The 23,813-nt window shown below is 39.9% G+C and overlaps 2 protein-coding genes across 10 annotated transcripts in view; one reads left to right on the forward strand and one right to left on the reverse strand.

Moving 5' to 3' along the window:
• DOCK4 (dedicator of cytokinesis 4) overlaps window positions 1–1,654 on the reverse strand; it is a 424,485-nt gene extending 422,831 nt beyond the window's left edge. For 6 of the 7 annotated variants that reach the window (XM_036066398.2, XM_036066397.2, XM_036066401.2 and 3 more), the window contains exon 1: window positions 1,276–1,653. In XM_036066398.2, coding sequence (XP_035922291.2) covers window positions 1,276–1,312 — 37 coding nt within the window. In that variant the 5' untranslated portion in view covers window positions 1,313–1,653. Of the gene's footprint in view, window positions 1–1,275 lie in introns of all 7 variants that reach the window. The other variant, XM_036066399.2, reaches the window with a different exon arrangement.
• Window positions 1,655–1,838: 184 nt separating this feature from the next.
• Window positions 1,839–23,813, forward strand: part of ZNF277 (zinc finger protein 277) — a 104,871-nt gene continuing 82,896 nt past the window's right edge. The window contains exons 1-2 of one of the 3 annotated variants that reach the window (XM_078059476.1): window positions 1,896–1,994; window positions 18,246–18,303. Coding sequence is in view for 1 of the 3 variants with exons in the window: in XM_036066405.2 (XP_035922298.2) it covers window positions 1,904–1,994 (91 nt within the window). In the remaining 2 variants the exon portion in view is untranslated. Of the gene's footprint in view, window positions 1,995–18,245; window positions 18,304–23,813 lie in introns of all 3 variants that reach the window. The other 2 variants (XM_036066405.2, XM_036066406.2) reach the window with 2 other exon arrangements.

Here is a 23,813-nt window from a genome sequence, read left to right on the forward strand (position 1 = left end):
AAAGGCTTTCCAGATTTCTTAAATTACAGAAAAATTAATTTAGAACGTAAGCGGATACCTACACATTGTCTAAATCACTAGCTCTGTACCCAATTAACAAAAAAAAAAGTACACCAATCAGCAGGACGGGGCATTATAGGAAATAAAGATTGTTAGTAAAATCCAAAATGCTTTCACCCTGTTAAACCTTCTGAGAGGTTATAATTGCATTTGGCTGCTGCAGGCTTGTCGGAGAGCCTGGCTTCTTAATAGCCACAACCCTAAAAGGAGTAACTGTCAAGGGGAGACCCAGCTGAAATCAAACAACAAAAACGGGAACTGTAGTCAGCCTGAAATGGGAGGAGGGAAAGGAAGGGAGACTCCTGTATTCATCAGTCAACATTAATGTCCTTTGTTGTTCACCTTTGCACAGAACAGCGAGCGCTACCCTGTTCCTTTTCCTCCGAACGCCAGTGTCAGAGTAGTCCTTTCCTAAAAGCTGTCTCCTCGCCTCGAAGACCCAGGTTTTCCGATTTCCCCCTCCCCATTATCATTCCACAGCTGTCCTCCACCAACCCCCAACGCGCTTACCCCGGGCCGAGAGGGTGGCCAGAAGTGAAAACATTGCTGAAATACCCGTTCCCCTCCAAAGACCAAAGAGGCGCAGATGTTGAAATTTACCAATCCCCCAGCCCCTCAACACTCACACCCCAGGAACCCAGGATAGGAAGGAGGAAGGAAGCTGGGGTCGGGCTCGGTCTGTCAGCACGGCTCTTTTGAGGACGGTGCCACATTCCGCACTCCGGGAATGCCGAAGGGACCCGGAGAAAAGGTTTTGCGCCTCCCTTCTGTTTTGGGGGTCTTCTCTCTGCGCAGTAGTTGTTGTCTCCCTCCCCACCCCGGGGAATCGTTCAGCCCATTGCCCTCTTCGGGGAAGAAGGGGAAGGAGGGAGAGGAACGCCGTTCGCCCTCCTCTTCCAACTTGACTCGCACACGCCCCGTCGCCACTCCAACTCCGCAGGCAGAGCCCGCAGCGGGAGGGCTGGCCGAGCGCTCCCCCAGCCGTCCCGGCGCTCCGGGAGCCGGTGCGGGAAGCGCCGAAGGGGCGGCGAGGGGCGAGACCCCGGCGCACACCCCTCTGCCGGGAGCAGGCTCGGCAAAGCCCCAAACCCGCAGCGCGATGCCAGGACTAGGCATTTCCAGCCCGGCGGAGCGAGAGGGGCGCAGGAGCAAGGACGCGAAATGCGCACCCGCTCGGGCCAGAGAGGAATAAAAGTTCGCCCCGCGGAGACTCACCCACGCCGTATTTCTCGTGCTCCGTAGGTATCCACATGGCTAAAGGGGGATCCGGGGTCTTCGGGCTTTGTAATCCCCGCACCTTCCCCGGCTCACAACAATGCACAGCTCCCGAGTAGCGGCTGCAACGCTGGAGCCCGGCGGCTCCGCGCGAGCTGTGGGCGCTAGGCAAGGTCTGCGCTGGAAGCTCCCGAGCCCGGCGTTGACACCGCGCGGCTGAGGCTGCGCCGCCCGCCGCTCTCCCGGCGGCGGCTGCTCACAGTCCTCCGACGCGCTCCCGAGGACCCGGCGGCGCAGTCATTGTTCTGATTCACTGAACTAAGCTACACGCCAGGATACTCTCCGGCGCACCCCCGCCCGCCAGCGCCTCTTCCAGCCCTCCCTGTCCCAGGGTCCCTGCAGCACGCTGGGAATTGTAGTTCTGGGCCTCGCCATCCCGAAAGGGGGCGTGGCATTAGCGGCTAGGGGCGGGGATTAGGCTCCGCTCTCCACGTCCTATTGGCCCAGAACGTGATGGGGAGGCGTGGACGTGGAGGAAACCTAGCGTTGATGGGGAGTTTGCCTCCAGTCGTGTTTCCATTGGTTCCGGACCCGCCTGCCTACCCTCCCTTTTCTCCTCCGCCGCGTAATGGCTGCTCCCGAGACCCAGGGGGCTGCGGCTGGAGGGGAGGAAGACTGTGAGGGCAACCACAGCGAAGCCGGGGGTGTCAGTTATGAGGGTGAGTACGGTGCCACTAAAGTGTGAATGGTTTGTCTCCCTTTCTCTCCGACGAGGAATGCAGCTGACCGCCAGGCAAACCCCAGGAGCCTGCCAGCTCTAAAGCCACCTGGGCGCGAGGGGGCCACGGGCGGGCCCAGCCTGGCGGGGTGGGGTCGGAGGCGGATACTTGGTGGGGGCTCTCTGGGGAGGAAAGAGAAAATGGGATAGAATGGCCTTCCCCGCAGCCAAGGAAGCTCCCTGAGCGTTTGTCTTCCGTTTGGAGCTCCCAGCTTTGCTCTCGCTGCGGGGTGGGTGTGTGTCAAGTCATGTTCGCTCATGTGTGATTATAACTCCGGGATTAGCAGCTCTCTCCTCTCCAGTACCCTGCTTCCGCCTCGGTTGGCCTCGGGAGATATGTTTTATTTGTGTTCGGGAGGATTTCCAGTTGAAGACTGGTCACTTCCCTCCACTCCACGGATTTGCTCAATTGCTGGCTGGAGCGGCCTCTGAAGGGAAAATGTGCCTCTCACAGCCTCTCTGATCGCCCGAGGCGATCTCCAGGATTGTACGTAGACTCTGGCTGAGTTCTTAAAGAGGAAAGGAAGTGATGTTCTGCATTCTTGGCTTCAGAGAAAATTTGAAGGTGGTTATGAAAATCATCGGAACTACTTTGGCTCTACTTGTCTTTTAAGTTGCCCTGTGATCCACTGTAGAGATCAAAAAACCCAAACTTTGGGAGGCTGTCAGGGGGATTGTCTTGAGGATTTCTCGCCCTATTCTTTTTTTTTTTTAAAGATTTTATTTATTTATTTGAGAGAGAGAGAGAGAGAGCACATGAGAGGGGGGAGGGTCGGGAGGGTCAGAGGGAGAAGCAGACTCCCTGCCGAGCAGGGAGCCCGATGCGGGACTCGATCCCGGGACTCCAGGATCATGACCTGAGCCGAAGGCAGTCGCTTAACCAACTGAGCCACCCAGGCGCCCTCTCGCCCTATTCTTTTACCTTTAGGGCATCTATCCCCGTCCGCCTCCCTTCTTTTTTGTCTTGATGTGTAATTTAGCACAAGTTGTCTTTTTCTATTGGACATGGTTTGGGGCTCAAAGGTTTTCGGTCCTTGTTTGATATTTTTGGGGGTTATTTTGTTTTTGTTTTCACGATTAAATTGACATTTAGTCTTGAGTTTTTATTCAGCAGCACAGAGATAAAGTGCAATTTCTTCCCAGTGCCCATCTGAAATTAATTATTTTAATACCTCTACCAAAGAAATCTTTGATAGGCTCCTGATTTTAAATAGTTATACCCACACCCCAAGCAGTTCATTTGGGGGCTCTTACCTGATGGTAAGATACTAGTAAGGTTTTCCAGATTCTCAAAGTTCCAGAAGGCTGGCTACCTGTGTAACATTTAAAGATGAAATCTTTGATGAATTTATCTCACAGATTAACTCATAAAAAAGAAAATTGGGAATTCCTTTCAAAAACATTGTAGAACTTTTAAATATCTTTAGTTATTATAAAAAATTTTCATAATAAATATTTGAAGCCAGTGCATTTAAGTTAAATGAAAGTTCCTCCACCACACAGTTCATTCCCAAAATAACAACTCTTAAAAGTTCGTTGTGTGTTCTTTCTCACATATTCCTACGTGACACACACCTGTATTGTTTCGAATTTGAAAAATAAAAAGGGATCATTCTCTGTAAGCTCAAAGATCTACAACCTCCTTTCTCCCAATGATCTATTATAGACACCCTTCCATGTCAGTATATTTGTTGCTTCATTCTTTTTAAGGACTGCGCCAGTTGTATTCCATAATATGAATGTGCCATAACTTTAACCATTCCTCTGTTAATGAACATGTAGCGGGCTTAGTGGACAACTTTATATACATGTCCTTCCCCCTCTTAGTGCGGATTTCTTGAGGAATTGATGGGTCAAAGGTAACACAGGTTTAAAATTTTGATAGATGTCAGATTTTCCCTTTGAAAGGTGTCAGCATACACACCTATCAGTAATATATAAGTCTTCTTTTCCCATGTGCTTACCTGTGTGAGGAAATCATTAATCAAGGACCAATGTTTAAATGACTTATTGGATTGAATTGAGTAAGTGCTATAAAGCATAATTTTATGTTCCAATTTGTTTTCAACGAAAAGTATTGAGCAGCAGTGAATTTGAAGCATCTGTAACAAAAAAATTACCCACCTTGGCTCATAGCTGACAAGTATTCTTATTAATCTGTAGCAGTCAATGGGAGAACTAATGGTTGATTTTTATATCATTATTATAAGGTAAGGTTGTCATTAAAAATCCCCTTAATAATTTATGTATCATTCTGTAACTTTATCCAAATTCTTTTCAGAGCCTGCAAAGTGTGATACAAATTTTGGGTGGAAATAGTGATACTAAAAGTATATTCTATTTTTTTGTTACTTAGGTTCTCAAGAATGTCTTTCCCTGTAAAATCATTAATTTCTTGAAAACTTTTTTTTAAGAGGTTTCACTCTTGGTCTAATTAAAATATCAGTCTGTGTGCTTAATGTCCTGGGACTGAACATTTCTACTCCAATGTCACTGAGTGGTGTGCAAGCAGGTACAGTACCTTCCCTGAGATCTGCGCTGCCAGACTTCCTGAGGCTCCATCCCTCTCCAGAAAAGTCCCTGATCTTGCACGACACTGCTTTACATACATTTGAACTGTAACTGGGATATCATATTATCTTCTAAAATTAAGAACAGATAGTAAATACAAGATAGTTGTTAAGTAACAGTAAATTAAGAACAGATAGTAAATCACACTTGGCGATGTATTATTGGTATTTTTTCTTTTGCTGTTTTTAGTCAGAGGCAGTAAGATAACACATATAGTTTATTAACTGACAGTATTTACAGGAAATTTTTGTCATGGAGGTGGTTTTTTTCTGACAGTATTAACCTATGTGTCCATATTGTAATATTCGGACAGTTAACTTTTTTCTCTGCAAATGCATGCTCACTAGATGATAATCATAGGAATGCTACTTTGGATTTATAATGTACTTCCTATGGAGACCTTATTAACTAATTTGTGATGTCTCTAGAAGGAGTGGGGTAGCAGGTGGTCTCAATTTCTCATTCTTATATTTGCTCTTTCAGTAAATAACGTCAAGCCTTAGCTAGAAACCTAGGAAGCATCCTTGATTCCTATCTTGCCCTCACATCCTGAATCTGATGAGTTACTAAGCCTTATTTTTCTGTGCCTGAAATCATCTTTTGAATTTGTTCTTCATCTCTTTAGCCTCTATTCTATTTCTAACCCTCACCATTACTGCTGAATTAATTACTTGTGTCCCCCATCCTCCAAACTGTGTTCTTGGGGACCAAAAGTTTGACATGTTTGGTTTTGTCTGCCTGACCCTGTCTTGGCACTTTGTCAATATTTAATCATTGTTTAACCAGAAATGAATTCCAGCCTGCATGATTGCAAAACCTTCCTAGTGATCTCACTGACTCTTGATTTTTCCCTCCTTTAGTCCATATTCCAAAACACAAATGGGTTCGTGCGTCCTCACTTCAAATCTTCAGTGTGACTCTCATGCTTATATAATGAGATCTAAATTCTCCACATGGCATTTAAGATTCAAATCTACTTTTCCAGCCTCATCTTCAGTCATCCTGCTTTCCTTCCCACATCTCCATTATCACACTTACCATATCAAACTGTAGTTATTTATTGGCAGCTTTGTCTACCCCAGTAGACTGTAAACTTCTTGAGGGCAAGAGTTGTCTTATTTTACTTTTATTACATCCAGTGCTTATCCAAGCCGCATGAAGTAAACACTCTAACAGTTAATGGTTAGAATCTATTTGAAATTTATTCAAAGTACTTAGAATGGCTGCTATTTTACACAGAGGAATTGAAATCAAATAAAAAACTGAGTATATGTTTTATTTTTTTTAATTTTATTTTATTATGTTATGTTAGTTACCATACATTATATCATTAGTTTTTGATGTACTGTTCCATGATTCACTGTTTGCGTTAACACCCAGTGCTCCATGCAGAACCTGCCCTCTTTAATACCCATCACCAGACTAACCCATCCCCCAACCCCTCTCCCCTCTAAAACCCTCAGTTTGTTTCTCAGAGTCCGTAGTCTCTCATGGTTCATCTCCCCATCCGATTTGCCCCCCTTCATTTTTCCCTAGGTATCTTTTTTTTTAACATATAATGTATTATTTGTTTCAGAGGTACAGGTCTGTGATTCATCACTCTTACACAATTCACAGTGCTAACCATAGCACATACCCTCCCCAGTGTCCATCACCCAGCCCCGCCATCTCTCCCACCCCCACCACTCCAGCAGCCCTCAGTTTGCTTCCTGAGATTAAGAGTCTCTTATGGTTTGTCTCCCTCTCTGGTTTCATCTTGTTTCATTTTTCCCTCCCTTCCCCTGTGATCCTCTGTCTTGTTTCTCAAATTCCTCATATCAGTGAGATCATATGATACTTGTCTTTCTCTGATTGCCGTATTTCACTTAGCATAATACCCTCTAGTTCCATCCATGTCGTTGCAAATGGCAAGATTTCGGGTTTTTTGATGGCTGCATAATATTCCATTGTGTGTGGGGGCGCCTGGGTGGCTCAGTTGGTTGAGCGACTGCCTTCGGCTCAGGTCATGATCCTGGAGTCCCTGGATCGAGTCCCGCATCGGGCTCCCTGCTCGGCAGGGAGTCTGCTTCTCCCTCTGATCCTCCCCCTTCTCATGTGCTCTCTCTCTCATTCCCTCTCTCTCTCTCTCAAATAAATAAAAAATCTTTAAAAATAAATTAATTAATTTAAAAAAATATTCCATTGTGTGTGTATATATAGATACATATATATATGTATCACATCTTGTTTATCCATTCATCTGTTGTTGGATATCTTGGCTCTTTCCAAAGTTTGGGTATTGTGGACATTGCTGCTATAAACATTGGGGTGCATGTACCCCTTTAGATCACTGCATTTGTATCTTTGGGGTAAATATGCAGTAGTGCAATTGCTGGGTCATAGGGTAGTTCTATTTTCCACTTTTTGAGGAACCTCCATACTGTTTTCCAGAGTGGCTACACCAGCTTGCATTCCCACCAACAGTATAGGAGGGTTCCCCTTTCTCCGCATCCTCGCCAACATCTGTCGTTTCCTGACTTAATTTTAGCCATTCTGACTGGTGTGAGGTGATATCTCATTGAGGTTTTGGTTTGTATTTCCCTGATGCCGAGTGATGTTGAGCACTTTTTCATGTGTCTGTTGGCCATTTGGATGTCTTCTTTGCAGAAATGTCTCTTCATGTCTTCTGCCCATTTCTTGACTGGGTTATTTGTTCTTTGGGTGTTGAGTTTGGTAAGTTCTTTATACATTTTGGATACTAGCCCTTTATCTGATATGTCATTTGCAAATATCTTCTCCCATTCTGTCAGTTGTCTTTTGGTTTTGTTGACTGTTTCCTTTGCTTTGCAAAAGCTTTTTATCTTGATGAAGTCCCAATAGTTCATTTTTGCCCTTGCTTCCCTTGCCTTTGGCAATGTGTCTAGGAAAAAGTTGCTGTGGCTGAGGTGGAAAAGGTTGCTGCCTGTGTTCTTCTCCAGGATTGTGATGGATTCCTGTCTCACATTTAGGTCTTTCATCCATTTTGAGTCTATTTTTGTGTGTGGTGTAAGGAAATTGTCCAGTTTCATTCTTCTGCATGTGGCTGTCCAATTTTCCCAACACCATTTGTTGAAGACACTGTCTTTTTTCCATTGGACATTCTTTCCTTCTTTGTCGAAGATTAGTTGACCATAGAGTTGAGAGTCCATTTCTGGGCTCTCTATTCTGTTCCACTGATCTATGTGTCTGTTTTTGTGCCAGTACTATACTGTCTTGATGATGACAGCTTTGTAATAGAGCTGGAAGTCCGGAATTGTGATGCCACCAGCTTTGCTTTTCTTTTTCAACATTCCTCTGGCTATTCGGGGTCTTTTCTGGTTCCATACAAATTTTAGGATTATTTGTTCCATTTCTTTGAAAAAAGTTCATGGTATTTTGATACGGATTGCATTGAATGTGTAGATTGCTCTAGGTAGCATAGACATTGTCACAATATTTGTTCTTCTGATCCATGACCATGGAACGTTTTTCCATTTCTTTGTGTCTTCCTCAATTTCTTTCATGAGTATTTTATAGTTTTCTGAGTACAGATTCTTTGCCTCTTTGGTTAGATTTATTTGGTTAGATTTATTCCTAGGTATCTTATGGTTTTGGGTGCAATTGTAAATGGGATTGACTCCTTAATTTCTCTTTCTTCTGTCTTGTTGTTGGTGTATAGAAATGACACTGATTTCTGTGCATTTATTTTATATCCTGCCACTTTACTGAATTCCTCTATGAGTTCTAGCAGTTTTGGGGTGGAGTCTTTTGGGTTTTCCACATAAAGTATCATATCATCTGCAGTGAGTGAGCGTTTGACTTCTTCTTTGCCAATTCGGATGCCTTTGATTTCTTTTTATTGTCTGATTGCTGAGGCTAGGATTTCTAGTACTATGTTGAATAGCAGTGGTGATAGTGGACATCCCTGCCGTGTTCCTGACCTTAGGGGAAAAGCTCTCAGTTTTTCCCCGTTAAGAATGATATTCGCTGTGGGTTTTTCATAGATGGCTTTTATGATATTGAGGTATGTACCCTCTATCCCTACACTCTGAAGAGTTTTAATCAAGAAAGGATGCTGTACTTTGTCAATGCTTTTTCTGCATCTATTGAGAGGATCATAAGGTTCTTGTTCTTTCTTTTAGTAATGTATTGTATCACATTGATTGATTTGTGGGTGTTGAACGAACCTTGCAGCCCAGGAATAAATCCCACTTGGTCGTGGTGAATAATCCTTCACCACTGTTGGATCCTATTGGCTAGTATTTTGGTGAGAATTTTTGCATCCATGTCCATCAGGGATATTGGTCTGTAATTCTCCTTTTTGATGGGGTCTTTGTCTGGTTTTGGGATCAAGGTAATGTTGGCCTCATAAAACGAGTTTGGAAGTTTTCCTTCCATTTCTATTTTTTGGAACAGTTTCAGGAGAATAGGTATTAATTCTTCTTTAAATGTTTGGTAGAATTCCCCTGGGAAGCCATCTGGCCCTGGGCTCTTGTTTGTTGGGACTGCTTCAATTTCCTTAGTGGTTATAGGTCTGTTCAAGTTTTCTGTTTCTTCCTGGTTCAGTTTTGGTGGTTGATACATCTCTAGGAATGCATCCATTTCTTCCAGATTGTCTAATGTGCTGGCATATAGTTGCTCATAATATGTTCTTATAATTGTTTGTTTTTCTTTGGTGTTGGTTGTGATCTCTCCTCTTTCATTCATGATTTTATTTATTTGGATCCTTTCTCTTTTCTTTCTGGTAAGTCTGGCCAGGGGTTTATCAATCTTATTAATTCTTTCAAAGAAGCAGCTCCTAGTTTCGTTGATCTGTTCTACTGTTCTTTTGGTTTCTATTTCATTGATTTCTGCTCTGATCTTTATTATGTCTCTTCTCCTGCTGGGTTTACACTTTATTTGCTGTTCTTTCAACAGCTCCTTTAGGTGTAGGGTTAGGTTGTGTATTTGAGACCTTTCTTGTTTCTTGAGAAAGGCTTGTATTGCTATATACTTTCCTCTTAGGACTGCCTTTGCTGCATCCCAAAGATTTTGAACAGTTGTGTTTTCATTTTCATTTGTCTCCATGAATTTTTTTAATTCTTCTTTAATTTCCTGGTTGACCCATTTATTCTTTAGTAGGATGCTCTTTAGCCTCCATGTATTTGAGTTCTTTCCAACTTTCCTCTTGTGATTTAGTTCTAGTTTCAAAGCATTGTGGGGTCCAAAAATATGCAGGGAATGATCCCAATCTTTTGGTACCAGTTGAGACCTGATTTGTGACCTAGGATGTGATCTGTTCTGGAGAACGTTCCATAGGCACTAGAGAAGAATGTGTATTCTGTTGCTTTCTGATGGAATGTTCTGAATATACCTGTGAAGTCCATTTGGTCCAGTGTGTCATTTAAAGTCTTTATTTCCTTGTTGATCTTTTGAGTATATGTTTTATGCTTGTGGAAGTTAATGCACACCAACTAGGAAATGCAGAATATATCATCATGAAGATGATATTCTGTAACAGGTAATCACAGTTAGCATTCCACATAGTTTTCAGTCTTTTTTTTTTTTTTAAGTATTAGTGTTGTTTAGATGATTAAATTTTTTTAAAAAAATACTTCACAGCTATCCTTTATAACCTTGAACCCATAACTGAATGAGCTGCTGCATACAAATTGAAATCAGTGTTCCATCATCTGGCAGTTATCTGGTTTTCCACAGGTTGTCATATTTCCAGCTTAAGTCCAGTCTCATACATTTGAAGTGACAGTGGAAAGAGAGCTAGACCCCATCTTGGAAAACTGTATTTGAATTTCAGTTCTGATGTTTAGTAGTTGTGTATAGCTTTATTGAATATGCTGCTGCATTTATGAAAATATGAATATAATACCTACTTTGCAGAGTTGTTGTGATTATTTCATTCAGTTATATATCTATGACAGCCTGGCATTATTTCCTTTTACCATCTTGGAATTCAATAAATATTAGTTGTTTTCAATGTAAAGGTATGCCTAAATGAACTATAAAACTGCCTACCCTCTGATTCTGTATTTACTTAGGAAACAATCTACATTGTGTCATAACCAAGGAGAAGCTTAGGAATGTGTTGGTGATACCTGCTTAGGCTGCCCGTGCATTCCTGGGGGTCGTCAGAGTGTCTGTTGGTGCTCTGTACTAGTATTGCATCTATGTGCTCTGAAAGCCTTTTATAATATCTTCATACCCCTTCTCACCCCTATGCAGTGCTGCCCCCTCATCCCCAGCTCCCCACACACATACCCACATTCAGAGTCAGCAAATTCAGATAATCTTGCACGCTGGGATGATCTTGCAAGGTACAAGGCTAGAGGATGTCATGGAAGAAAAAGAATTATAGAAACCTCATCTTGTGGGTTTGGTGTAAGATTCTGAAGAGGCCTCCTTCAAAACATCCTTTGTTTTCCTATGAAAAATATGTGGAAATTAACTTGTAGGATATTAAGAGGAGATTTTATAAAAGAGGATATTTATAGTAATGGTGGTGCTGATTCAAGTAGCTAACATTTGTTGAGCAGCAACTGTGTGCCAAGTACTGTTTCAAATGCTGTCATAGGTCTTATGTCATTTCATCCTCACAATATCCCTGAAGTAGATACTCATATTACCCCCTTTTCATTTATAAGTGAGGAAACTGGTGCAAGAGTGGCTTGCACGAGGTCACACAGTAACCAAAACAGACCTTTTATCCTATTTACTATTATAATGACGTGTCATAGAAACTAAATTCCAGTGGATAAGGTCTGAAACAGACTTTCCTTGAACATAAATATGTTCCAAAGCTAATGTTACTCTAGAAAGGCAGTGTGGTGTAGGAAAAAGAGTATGTGTGTACATTTTGAGGTCAGGCCAATGTAAGATCAAATCCTGGTTACTTAACACCCATAGGCAAGTTAATCAACCTCAGAATCTCAGTTTCTCCTCTGTAAAATGGGTAATAATCAATCTCTCTTGCTGAAATGTTGAAATGATGACCGAGATGATAAACGTAGTAGCCTGGTCTTCAATAAATGGTGACCTACTTCAGACACAGGTATAGGCTCATCTTTAGCATGTGTGCCAGAGGTGATACAGGTAATGATTTTGAGTACTGCAACCTTAATGTGTCTTTTCTGTTTCATGATGAGGCTCCTGTTGCGGGATTACTTGGAGTATCACAGAATTTACGTACACTTCTCATTGCGTTGACAAAGACCTTCCATTCATGCAAAAGAACAGTGCCATCCTCCACAACACATACGCTTCCCATCTTGAAAAATTGGAGATGATGTTGACCAGATTCATGTAATAAAAATTATACTTTCTTCTAAACATAAATCCATGAGTAAATAGAAACAAAGCAGTATACTGCCATTTCCAGTGATTGAATCTTTACGTGTTTCTTGTTAGCTGTTTTTGGAGAACTTTGATACAGAATTAGAGTTCAGTTTTGCTACGATTTATTTAACAAACTCACCACACTTTGAATGGATTGGCTTTCACTGACAGCATCTTAAAGAATTGCCATCTCTTGCTAAAACAAGTGTGTTCTAACTGACCTCATTGACCCAAACATTCGCAGAGCAGCTTTTTCCAAAAGTGGTAATGGATTTGACTGATCAGTCTTCTGCCTCTGTTTTCATTTCAGCTAATACTCTTTGTGACCAGTGTCATTTCTTTGCAAGATAGCCAACTGGGTTTGGGTGCTATCTTTAGCTGTAGGGACCAAGTGAAGTTTCTAGAAATAAATAGGACTTAAACCTTTGCTTCATTTGGGGAGGGGGTATCAACAATTGAGAAGTCGTAGAATATTTTAAGTGATATAAGTCAATGTGGGATACATTGAGTAAAAATGTGTGGAAAGAAAAAATGTATTCAAAGTCTGAAATACCAGACTCTGATCATGAATTTGCTGCTTTATAGCGGTGTGAGTTTGGGAAAAATTATTTAACCTCTGAGTCTCCATTTTATCATGAAAATGCTGCAGTTAACTATCTTTTTGGGAGGTTGAGTGAAGCAGTGAATGAATATAGGGATGAATGATGCTGCTGATGAAGGTCTATCACAAGAGGCTGTGACAGGTCTTCGGAATAGGAAAAAATGGATTCAAAAGTAACTCAGTTACAGCCTGGGTGAGCTCAAGCAAGTCGTTTGACCCTCGTTATTATAATTATGACTACCACTACTAGAAAAGTCTGGATATGACTTAACTGATTGCAGACTAATCAAAATTAGAGTTTGAGTCAAGACATACCCTTGATTTTGTAATATGTAAACCCTTTAGGGGCAAAGACTGTCACATATACCTTAAGATTACTTCATCTTCTACAGTGCCATGCTGTGATGGCATTTGGTGTTGGTTGAGTGGTGACTGTGGATTGGCTCCATGCTGGGTCCTATATTTGAGGCACAAATGAAGAAGAACCCCCAGCTTTATCTATGGGAACATTTCACTGTGATTGGCGGGGCTCTGCAGTCATATTTTTTCAGAGCTAATTGGAGAGTCCTTTCTGTTTCCATATTATAGTGTGGGAAGAAGTGGATACATTTGAATCTGCAATTTGTATGCATTGACTAAGGAGCTGAAAGCTTTTAAATGTGTTTATTTTTAAAAGAAAGGAAATGCATGTTCTGGCTCCTGGTTTCTCTAACACTGTCCTCATTTTGTGCTTTCTCTTAACTGAAAGATGCATCCTCCCCCAAGTAATTACAGAGGCCCTGCCTTATAAGAAAAAATAAAATAAAGTTTTAGTGTTTTTATCAAAAACTTACACAGATTTGTTTTTTAAGAGAAGGACCTCAGAATTGTAATTGTGGTTATTTAACACAATTTTCTGTTATGTAACAAGCTGCTATTCACCAGTAATAGCCAATTAGAAGAGAAAATATCTTGTACTACTAATTGTAATTATCATTATAAAGCAATTAATAGCAGGAACTGTTGTTGAGCAGTAATATAACAGCAATCAAGCTGTCTTTGTTAAAGCACCATACACCTAATTTCCACACCTGGAGGAGGGGAGGGGTAGGAAAAGAAGGTGAAAAAGTGTCTGGAAGCTTATTGGAATTTTTGATATTTGAAAGCTTTATAAATATGCACCCGCATGAATAAAAGTAATGCTAATACCTACTAGGACTTTGAGGGTTTTTTTTCTAGCAGCAATGATCATAGATAGTACTGTTTCATAGAAAGCTCGCTGGAAAAGGAGCCAGAAACCTGAGTTTTAATTTGACTTCTGCTTCTAACTGACTCTCTGATTTTAGAGAAGTTATTTGCCCTCATGGTTAAGATTTCCTGGTTTGTAAACAAGATAATTCATTTATATTAGCATCCTTTCAACTGCATCTTTCAAATATCAATAAAATAAAGAGAAGGCAGGTTTACAGCTAGGGAGCCAATTATACATGTACTAGAGTCTGTGTAGAAAGAAAACAAGTATATCTGTGTATTCCCTTAAGAATTCGTTGCACATGTGAGTGTAATTGACCAGGTGTATCAAGGTAGAAAATTTGTGGAGAACCACTGCAGTAAGTAACTTCTAGGGTCTCTTATTCCAAGAGAGTATGGCTAGATCAGTAGGACACATATCTGGCATGGGTATTTGCCAAAGCAAGAGATAATGAAGACCCACACTAGAATTTAATAATATGCCTTTGTTAATGAAGTCAGGTGATTGCTCAGTCCTGTAAAGAAATTCCTGAGATTAGAAAAATAATGCTGGGACACAGCAGGTGGCATATGAAGATTCTCCCTTCCCATGGTAGTAATGAAATACTTAAATAAACAAAACCCAGCCCTCGAGCACAATACGAGAACTCTTCAAATCCATGTCTTTTGTTTATTTTAGTACCCCTTTCTTAGAACATTTGAATTATCTGAATATTGAACAATAAAAAAGGAAAGTGTTCCTAAGTTACCAATTTCTGACCTACTGTTCCAGGGCACTCAAGCCTGTGCTGAGCATCTGCTTGGGCCCTGTCATGAGGAAGGCCCAGAGACAGCAGGCAGAGAATGCCACAAAGATGATAAAACAGATGTCAATTAAGTATAAACAGGTCTAGAACCGTGCTCAATTCCAAATACAAGGAAAGACGGGGATTTTTAGCCAAGGAGCAGGTTAGGGGCAGGGGGATGGAAAATTACTAAGAGGAAATATGGCTAAACAGACTTGACAAGATTCTTGCTAAAGGCAGGCCAGGGTGAGATATCAGATAATGAGATACCACCTGGAGGATGGTAAGAGGATGAGGAACCACATCAGATACGGAGGATGGGAGATTGAACTGACTTAGCAGGATTCTTGCAAAAACTGGGCTGGTGAGGCCTAATCAAGAAAAGTATTCAGAGGAGCCTTCAGGAAACCAAAGTTTGGTCAAGGAGAGAATCTTTGTCAGTAGCAGGAACACAATCACAAATAAACTGGACTTTAGGGACAGGTCTCAAGCCATTAAAAAACCTAAGAGAGGGGCGCCTGGGTGGCTCAGTCGTTAAGCGTGTGCCTTCGGCTCAGGTCATGATCCCAGGGTCCTGGGATCGAGCCCCATATCGGGCTCCCTGCTCCGCGGGAAAGCCTGCTTCTCCCTCTCCCACTCCCCCTGCTTGTGTTCCCTCTCTCGCTGTCTCTCTCTGTCAAATAAATAAATAAAATCTTAAAAAAAAAAAACAAACCTAAGAGAAACAAGAGGAACATAGATTCTGGGTGAGGCATCAAATCAGACAGCTTACAGAATCAGGGCAACGGGTTGAGGACTCAGTTACTGGAAAAGGTATACAAGTTGAGGCTTGGTTCCAAGCTATTACTCACATGCCCAATGACTAGCATCCCGGACCCAGATGGAGATGAGGCCAAGACTGGATTGATGTGGAGCCACTGGGCTGATGTAGAGCCACTGGGTTGAGGTGGTCCCCTGCTGGAGCAGAGCCAAATTGCTGGTGGGTTTAGGGACCCCTACCATGCTGATTGGCAGTATTGGCAGAGGCCTAGCTCCAGGCAACTCATTACAGTTGCCCATATGGCCACTGAACTCCTAACCCTGAGCTCATTAATCCTGAATAATCAGCCAGTTGTAATATAATTCTCAAGTATAAGGTAATAACACCCTTTCTTTCTCATGACCCTTAGACTACATGGAATTTGATGCCTCAGAGAAAGATTCCTCTTCTTGATCTTTTTCCTTGTGAAACATCTGAACAGATTATGATGTTAATAAATCCCTCCCGTTAACGTGATATTTTTAGGTATCAGAAGTTATAGTTGTTTCTATATAGAGCACAATCCTGTTTTCCTTTTATTACATGAAACTCTGAGTACATCCAACCATATGAATTTATACATTCTTAGAGCCTAAATGAATTAAACTTTTAGGTAATGGACCGAAAAAAAATTCACTTTTTGCTGTCATGCTTTTGAGAGATATTCATAGAAAATTGTGTTATCATTGTTTTCATTTGTCTATGTGACCGAAGTAGATAGGGCTAATGTAAATTTAGTATGCTGTTTATGTTTTTAGGGATGGTATTTCAGGACTCCATAGAATCATAAGACAAAAGTATTATATATAATGCCTTTTTACACAAAGAATTTCATGATCAAATAATTTGCAGTTACTGACTTAAACTTATAGCTTCCTTACTTCAGGACTTTAGTATGCTAATTTTTGTGACCAGGAGATAAATATTATACTGTAGTTTCCCAAATAGTTGACCACTATCTTTTTCTCAGCTAGCACACATTAACATTTCATGGGATTCTAGTGTTCCGTGGAATTTGATTTGGGAAATGCTAGTCAGGGTCATTTTCCTCTTAAGCAGATCATATTTATTAGGAGCTTAGACATCCCAAAAGTTCATCTGTAAACATGTTCAAGAAGAGATCGTTCACCCTGTGTCTATAGTAATAACCATTGTCATTCATTTTTATGGCTTTCCTATTTTACTTCAAGTCCTTAGTGGGGGGAAATAAGCATAGAGTAGTAGGCACAGGGTAGAAACAAAAAGCATAACTATTTGTTCTGCCTCAGGGAGATGTAACATCCTCTAAGGAGCATTTTCCCCCCATTATATCCAGAACGCCAGAGTTCTTTTGAAAATGTCCATGGTAGTAATGAAATACTTAAATAAACAAAACCCAGCCCTCGAGCACAATACGAGAACTCTTCAAATCCATGTCTTTTGTTTATTTTAGTACCCCTTTCTTAGAACATTTGAATTATCTGAATATTGAACAATAAAAAAGGAAAGTGTTCCTAAGTTACCAATTTCTGACCTACTGTTCCAGGGCACTCAAGCCTGTGCTTCTTATTAAGTCAGGTAACCACAGCTATTTAATGCATTATTTAAGGTTATAAAAATTTAATTCACGTTCCTCTATCAACTTTCATTTACTTGAAGAATGTAGGTTGGTTGCAATTTTTTTTTTAATTGCCTGTATATGGCATCATTGTCAGAAATGTCAGAGTTTCTGAATTACTGTTTATTAATGAAATGATGAATCCAGGCAGCTCTTTGATGTAAAATCCACAACTAGTGTGATGTAGAGGAATTTTTTGTGAAAGGTTTTTTAAAACAGCTTAGAAATGATTCATTGGACCATTGTTATTCACTTCTAGTTAGCAGTATTCAGAGCAAACTGGCAAATCTCCATTTCTTCAGGATTCTCACTTAAAATGTGATTTCAGAGTAAACCAATTAAGGCAAGCAGTGCATATGTGAAAGAATTGGATTGTTCTCTTTATATTGTCACCTTCTTCTAAAGTTTCATGTTTGTTGATATCCCTTGTGATAATACATTAATCAGATTCTGAATTCATTCTTATATATGGATAATTATCAAAAGTTATTGTCATATTATTAATATTAGCTGGTCTTTGGACCCTGCTGTGAAAGTCACACATACTTGTAGAAACTCAAACACATTTTCAAATACTTACGGACTTTTTTTTTTAAGTTATATCCTGCATAAGTTACACTTATCAATGTAAACCTCCTCCCTTTCTCTTTCTCTCATACTTATATTTAAAATCTTAGCTTAAATGTCACTTTTTGTATGAAGCCATTCTTGAACCAGAGACTGAATTAGCTACACACTTCTTTGAAGCCTTAATCATATAGTTATCTAGGAGAATCACATTACCTGCTTGTAGAGAGAGAAATTTTAATTCAAATAGTTCAACTGATATAAACTGTATGAGTTTCCAAAGGCCACCTGTAACAAATTACCACAAACTGGTGGCCTAGAAAAACAAATTTATTCTGTCACAGTTCTGAAGGCCGGAAGGCTGAAATCAAGATGTCAGCAGGGCCACATTGCCTCTGAAGCCTCTAAAGGAGAATCTGGGAGCATCAGTCATCCTTGGCTTTTGGCAGCGTAACGCCTATTTCTGCTTCTGTCTTCATATAGCCTTCTTCCCTATGTCTCTTTGTCTCCTCCTTTTCTGTCTCTTGTAAAGACTTCAGTCATTGCATTTAGAGCCCACCCTAATCCAGGATGATCTCATCTCAAGATATTTACCTTAATTATATCTACAGAGACCCTTATTCCACATAAGGACACATCTGAGGTTCCAGGTGAATATCTCTCTTGAGTCACCATTCAATCCATTATACATATTGAAGATACTCCCTTTTTTTCAGGTTGCCTTCTTCCTGACCTAGCCAAGGAGTGTGTGCACAGGCGAGTGCTTGTTTTCATGTAAGTTGGGGAGAGGAAGCGTCCCCCCCTCTCTTTTTAAAGTACTCTGCAGCACATGGTACCTGCTGTGTGACTTTATGGACATTGGAATTTATACATTGACCTTATTCTCGTGAATATTAAGCTCCTTATAGAAAGTCACCACCAAGGATTCAGATAGAGCTTATGAAATATCGGTAGTCTTATGCTGGGGCTTTTTCATCACTGTTATTTTTTACTTTCCTCATTTTTTATTGTTTTAGGTACTCAGATTGTACATAGTACCTGCTAAGTCCTTTTGCTTATTGACTGATAGCTATTGTCCTTTGTACTTACAGCCCCTGAAATTTGGTCTCTTCCTGAGGTTGAGAGCATAGTATAGTGAAAAGAACACTAAACTTATAGACAAGAATCCAGTTCATGTTTTAGTTGTGTGACTTTAAATACATTATACTCTCTGAACTTCTATTTTCTCATAATTACAATAGAAATAATAATCTTTCTTATCTGGCAGTTTAATACCGAGATGTTTAGGAGATGATTTATAAAATGTAATGGGTTATATAAATAAAGCAGAGGTATATTAATATCATGCTGAAATGTCCATCTTTGGATTTACTGACTAGTGCCTTTCTACCTTGACCATCCTTTCTATCCTGAGTATGTCTGGGCTCTTTCCCCTTTAAACTGTCAGTCACGTATCAGTTAATCTAAATATTTATAGAGTATTTGAGCTGGGAGTGACATTGGGATAAGTCACTTTGGAAAATATTTTAAAAGGACACGACATAGTTTCTGTCTTGCTTGTAGTCTAAATAGAGAAGAGACACACATACCAGTAACTAGGTTAAGCTCCCACCAGTGGATAGAGGAATGGATAGAGAAAAAATTTGCTTGAAAGGGATGATCATAATTGGCTTCATGGAAGAAGTGAGAGAGACTAGAGGACTAGGAAAGACTCTAGGAGGCAGGAAGTTGGATAGAGTATCTGAGCCTCAGGGAGAAAAAAAAGAAGCAGGTGTCATCTTGGGACATTTCAGAAACTGCTTAAAGCTTCAGAGTAAAGAGAGAAGTAGTGAGAGAGAAAATGGAATAAAAGACTACATCTGATAACCATCTTAGAAGAACCAAGAAGCTGTCTAGTGCTCAGGCCCTTATTTATGAGGATGTGTATATTGCACGATATGGATCTTTGTTCTCCTTCAGGCCAAATGGTCTCCAGAAGTAGTTAGTAGAATCTCCCTAATTAGAAACAAGAGAGCACACAGACATTCTGCCTTATAGATCAAAAAGGACAATTTTGATTTTCTTAGGCTCTGAGTTTTACCGAGCATTTATTGAGCACTAATTACATGCTAAATCCTGAAGGCACAAAAAAATAATAAGACAAAATTCCTGCCCCGAAGGAGACACTTGTCTAGTAGAGGATAATAATGCAGAAGTACAGTAAAAGATCACACTGAAGCAAAGAGGTAACTGTCACATATGCTTCTTACCTATCAGAGAGGTTTGGGTAGGCTTCTCCAGGAGTAATACATAGGCCAAGGTCTTTGCCAGGTGAGATAGGCCTTTTTGATAGAGGAAGCTGCATGAGGAAAGGCTTGAAGATGCCCTACAAGTATGTATTATCATAGCCTAAAATGATGTGGTGGAGACAAGGCTGAGAGACAAGCCTGAAAAGGGGGCAAGGGTTGTATTAAAAAGGAGTTTGTGGACCTAGCAAAAGAACTTGGATTATGTCCTACATGATGGGGAGTGTTTTAGGTGAGTGAATAACATGAATCAGATTTTCTGACTAAAAACCACCTCGTGGCAGTCCTAATGTGAAGATGCATGTGCAGAGGCAGGACAAGTAGGTCAGAGGCTCTTGTTAATGGAGCATGTTCCTTAAGCAGTTCAAACTGGATGTGAAGGTCAGTAAGTCTTTCTAAAATGTGTAAACTATCATGTCTCCTTCCAGCTCAAAAGCCAGCTATGATTTCTCCATGCCTATAGGAAAAAGCCCAAAATGAAAGTATATCCTCATTCAAGACTCCTCATTGCCTGTCACCACTAATTTAATCTGCTACTTTACCACAGGTAGCTGAGGGTTTTCTTTTTCTCACTTACAGGTAGCCCCTCCTCAGTTGGGAGATCAGCATTAGGAGAATAATCTAAGAAGCCAGAGCACTCCATTGAGTGCTCACCTGACTTTGTCAAGTGGAAATTTGCACTTTGAATTTTTATTTTCTAGATGAAAGTAATTTTTAAGTTATGTTTTTCTTAGTTATTTCCAAGAAATCTTTTTTTTTCCTAAGAAAAGTTGCTATCTTTTCTATCATTAACAATGCCCGTATAACCCTGCACTTCTATATTTTTGTTTTTTTGTTTTTTTGTTTTTTTTTTTTTTTTTTTTTTTTTTTAAAGATTTTATTTATTTATTTGAGAGAGAGAGAATGAGAGAGAGCACATGAGAGGGGGGAGGGTCAGAGGGAGAAGCAGACTCCCTGCCGAGCAGGGAGCCCGATGCGGGACTCGATCCAGGGACTCCAGGATCATGACCTGAGCCGAAGGCAGTTGCTTAACCAACTGAGCCACCCAGGCGCCCCCTATATTTTTGTTTTGATCCATGGCAACTTTTACCAGATACTCATAATTAAGCTCCAGATTTTGTGCAAATCTGATAAGAATTTTCAAACAAGACCGCACATCATTTGGGAGGGGTGATTGTGTATATTTAAAATTGTGTGTGTATATGTATGTGCGATAAAAATTTTGATTTGTTGTAAACGTTTTTAAATGTTGATGTGTTAATTTGGCCTGATTAACCAGAAAGGTGAAATGCTGGTTTGTTGCTATATTTTTTCTCTTAATGAAAACTTAGATATATATCTACTGCAGATCCTTCATCTGATCTAACACAACTGATATAAGTCCAAGGTCATCCTGATCCAGTATTCAGAGGTATTGAATTTTCCAGTAGGGTACTTCTTTTTTAGTGATAAACTGCATTTTTTTTGTGAGTAGCTCAGTTAACTCTGAAGTCTCTGATGAATGCCATCTGGTTCTAATGATGGATCACAGTTTTTCAGATTGTTTTTGGCTCCTTTCATCTCCCCATTCTCCTTTTTTTTTCTATTTTGTTAATTTATTATTATAACATTACTTCCTTGCCTATGAATGTTTTTACTGGTTTTTCTTTAAATTTTCTTTAACATGAATGACATCTCAATTTCTGAAAGTAAGCAAACATACCATCATGGCACTATTTTATATCATGTACTGGGATCAGGACAACCATAGAACTTTCTTCATTCAAAGAATCTTTCATTTGATCAGTATACAGGTTATTTTATATATTCCTCCCTAATACCGAGTATATTTGCTTGAAATAGGTATGTTGGGGGGGAAAATCTTGTCTATTATGATGGTAGTTTCCACTTCATTAGGAAAGAAAATTGGTATCAATTTAAAGTATTCTGCTGTTTTCTCCTCTTAGCTCCCTTGGTGAAAACAACAGCAGTATCCAGGGACTGCCACCCATCCCCCTCCAAAAAGGGTTTCTCCCCCTTAACTACAGTGATTTCAAAGCCTTTGTCCCATAAAGGTCATATATTAAAAACTGAACAGATGATTTTTATTTTTATTTATTTATTTATTTGAGAGAGAGAATGAGCGAAAGCACATGAGAGGGGGGAGGGTCAGAGGGAGAAGCAGACTCCCCGCTGAGCAGGGAGCTGGATGCGGCACTCGATCCTGGGACTCCAGGATCATCACCTGAGCCGAAGGCAGTCGCCCAACAAACTGAGCCACCCAGGCGCCCTGAACAGATGATTTTTAAAGTAAATAATGAGATCTGGGGAATTAAGATACCATTGGGAGTCAGTATAATTGGGATTAAAGTCTCAGGGGATAGACAGACAACATGAATTGCAAGAAAAAGGAACAAGGTATCAACTAGATAAAAGAAGAAACCTTGTGAAATCAAATAAGGTGTGTCCATTTGGAGATTAGAACAAAGTAGTCTGTTTGAAATAGTTTGTGGATTAACACTTAATTCATGAAGGATAATGCTCTGAATTTGTAAGTGTGCCTCTTCCTATTTTGAGTTGATTTTCCTACTTGCAATTAATTTGAAAGCCAGATTGCAAATAAAGTACTGAGAATTGAGGCCACTTCTCTGAGATTACTGGTAGTGCAGGCATGCGTGTGTGCACAAACAATAGCACACAGCAGTGTTTGATGACAATCTAGGCATTATAGTTGAAGTTGCTCTCTGGGATGATATTCCCTCAAGATCCCCTGAGTCCTGACTCTGAATAGCAATTGTGTATCAAATGTTATATTCAGTGTCCATGTCAAGAATCTAGTGATGCAGTTCTTATCAACCTTACCACACTGGTTTTATCTATAGTCACTGGGATACATTGTACAAATCTGTACAAATATTGAATCACTATACTGTACACCTGAAACTAATACAATTAGCAGTAAGTTTTAGAATGAAAAGCTGAAATGGTTTTGAGTACTACGATAAATACCTTAAGTTTTGTTGACCCTGGAAATTCTACATATCCTCTTTCACTAACAGTCATCCACATTTCATGTTAGAAATTAAGCGCAATCTAGTATTTTTAAATAGAACCCAAAAGGCAATTTTAGAAACACTTAAACTGTCAAAGAGTCTCTCTGTGCAAATGAATGAGGTATTACACCTGATTGAAATGTATGGATTTTTATATTTTTGTTTCACCCATACTTCTTTTAACAAGCATTCTTCCTTCTAGGTTCTCAGTTTATGCGACCTATTGAGGTTTGAAGTGGGTTTTTTCTGTTGTTGTAATTTAGATTATAATATACCTCTTTTCATCATAATGGACCCATTGACATTCTGAGTACCAGTGACTTCAACTTCTTTAGAATTAAAACAGAAAAACTCAAGAAATGAATTTATATATACAGAGATAAAGTAGAAAAAGAATAGAAGCATAGTCCCTAAACAGATGTTTTGGAGTTTGTTTTAATACCATATATGTATATCGTTTTCTTTATTACCTCTTTCTGCTAAAGATACACAATAATCTCTAAGTTTATGATGTCATTTAGTTGCCCAATTTTATTAAAGTATCTAGATTAGGAGTGCCTGGCTGCTCAGTTGGTAGAGCATGCATGAGACTCTTGATCTTGGTCAGGGTCATAAGTCCGAGCCCCATGTTGGCAGTAGAGATTACTTTAAAAAAATAAAGTCTTTGAAAAATAAAAAAATAAAGTATCTAGATTAGAATTTATGGTCATGTGATTAGTTGATATGTTTTCTAAAACAATCAACATTTTCTATTTATAATCTTGATACATACATTAAACATAATGTTTATAATTTATAATTTAATATTTTAAAGCCTCCCTCATTATATGCAATTATTTATATGATGAGAAAAAAATTTCAAAGGGCAATTACAGTTTTTACAAATGAAATATAATGTGCTTTATCTGTTGTTACGTAGGAAAAGTAGCACAAATCCTGTTATTGTATTTCTACTTTGAACGCCTAG

Source organism: Halichoerus grypus, chromosome 12 (genome assembly GCF_964656455.1).
Source record: "Halichoerus grypus chromosome 12, mHalGry1.hap1.1, whole genome shotgun sequence".
NCBI classification, from domain to species: Eukaryota; Metazoa; Chordata; class Mammalia; order Carnivora; family Phocidae; genus Halichoerus; species Halichoerus grypus.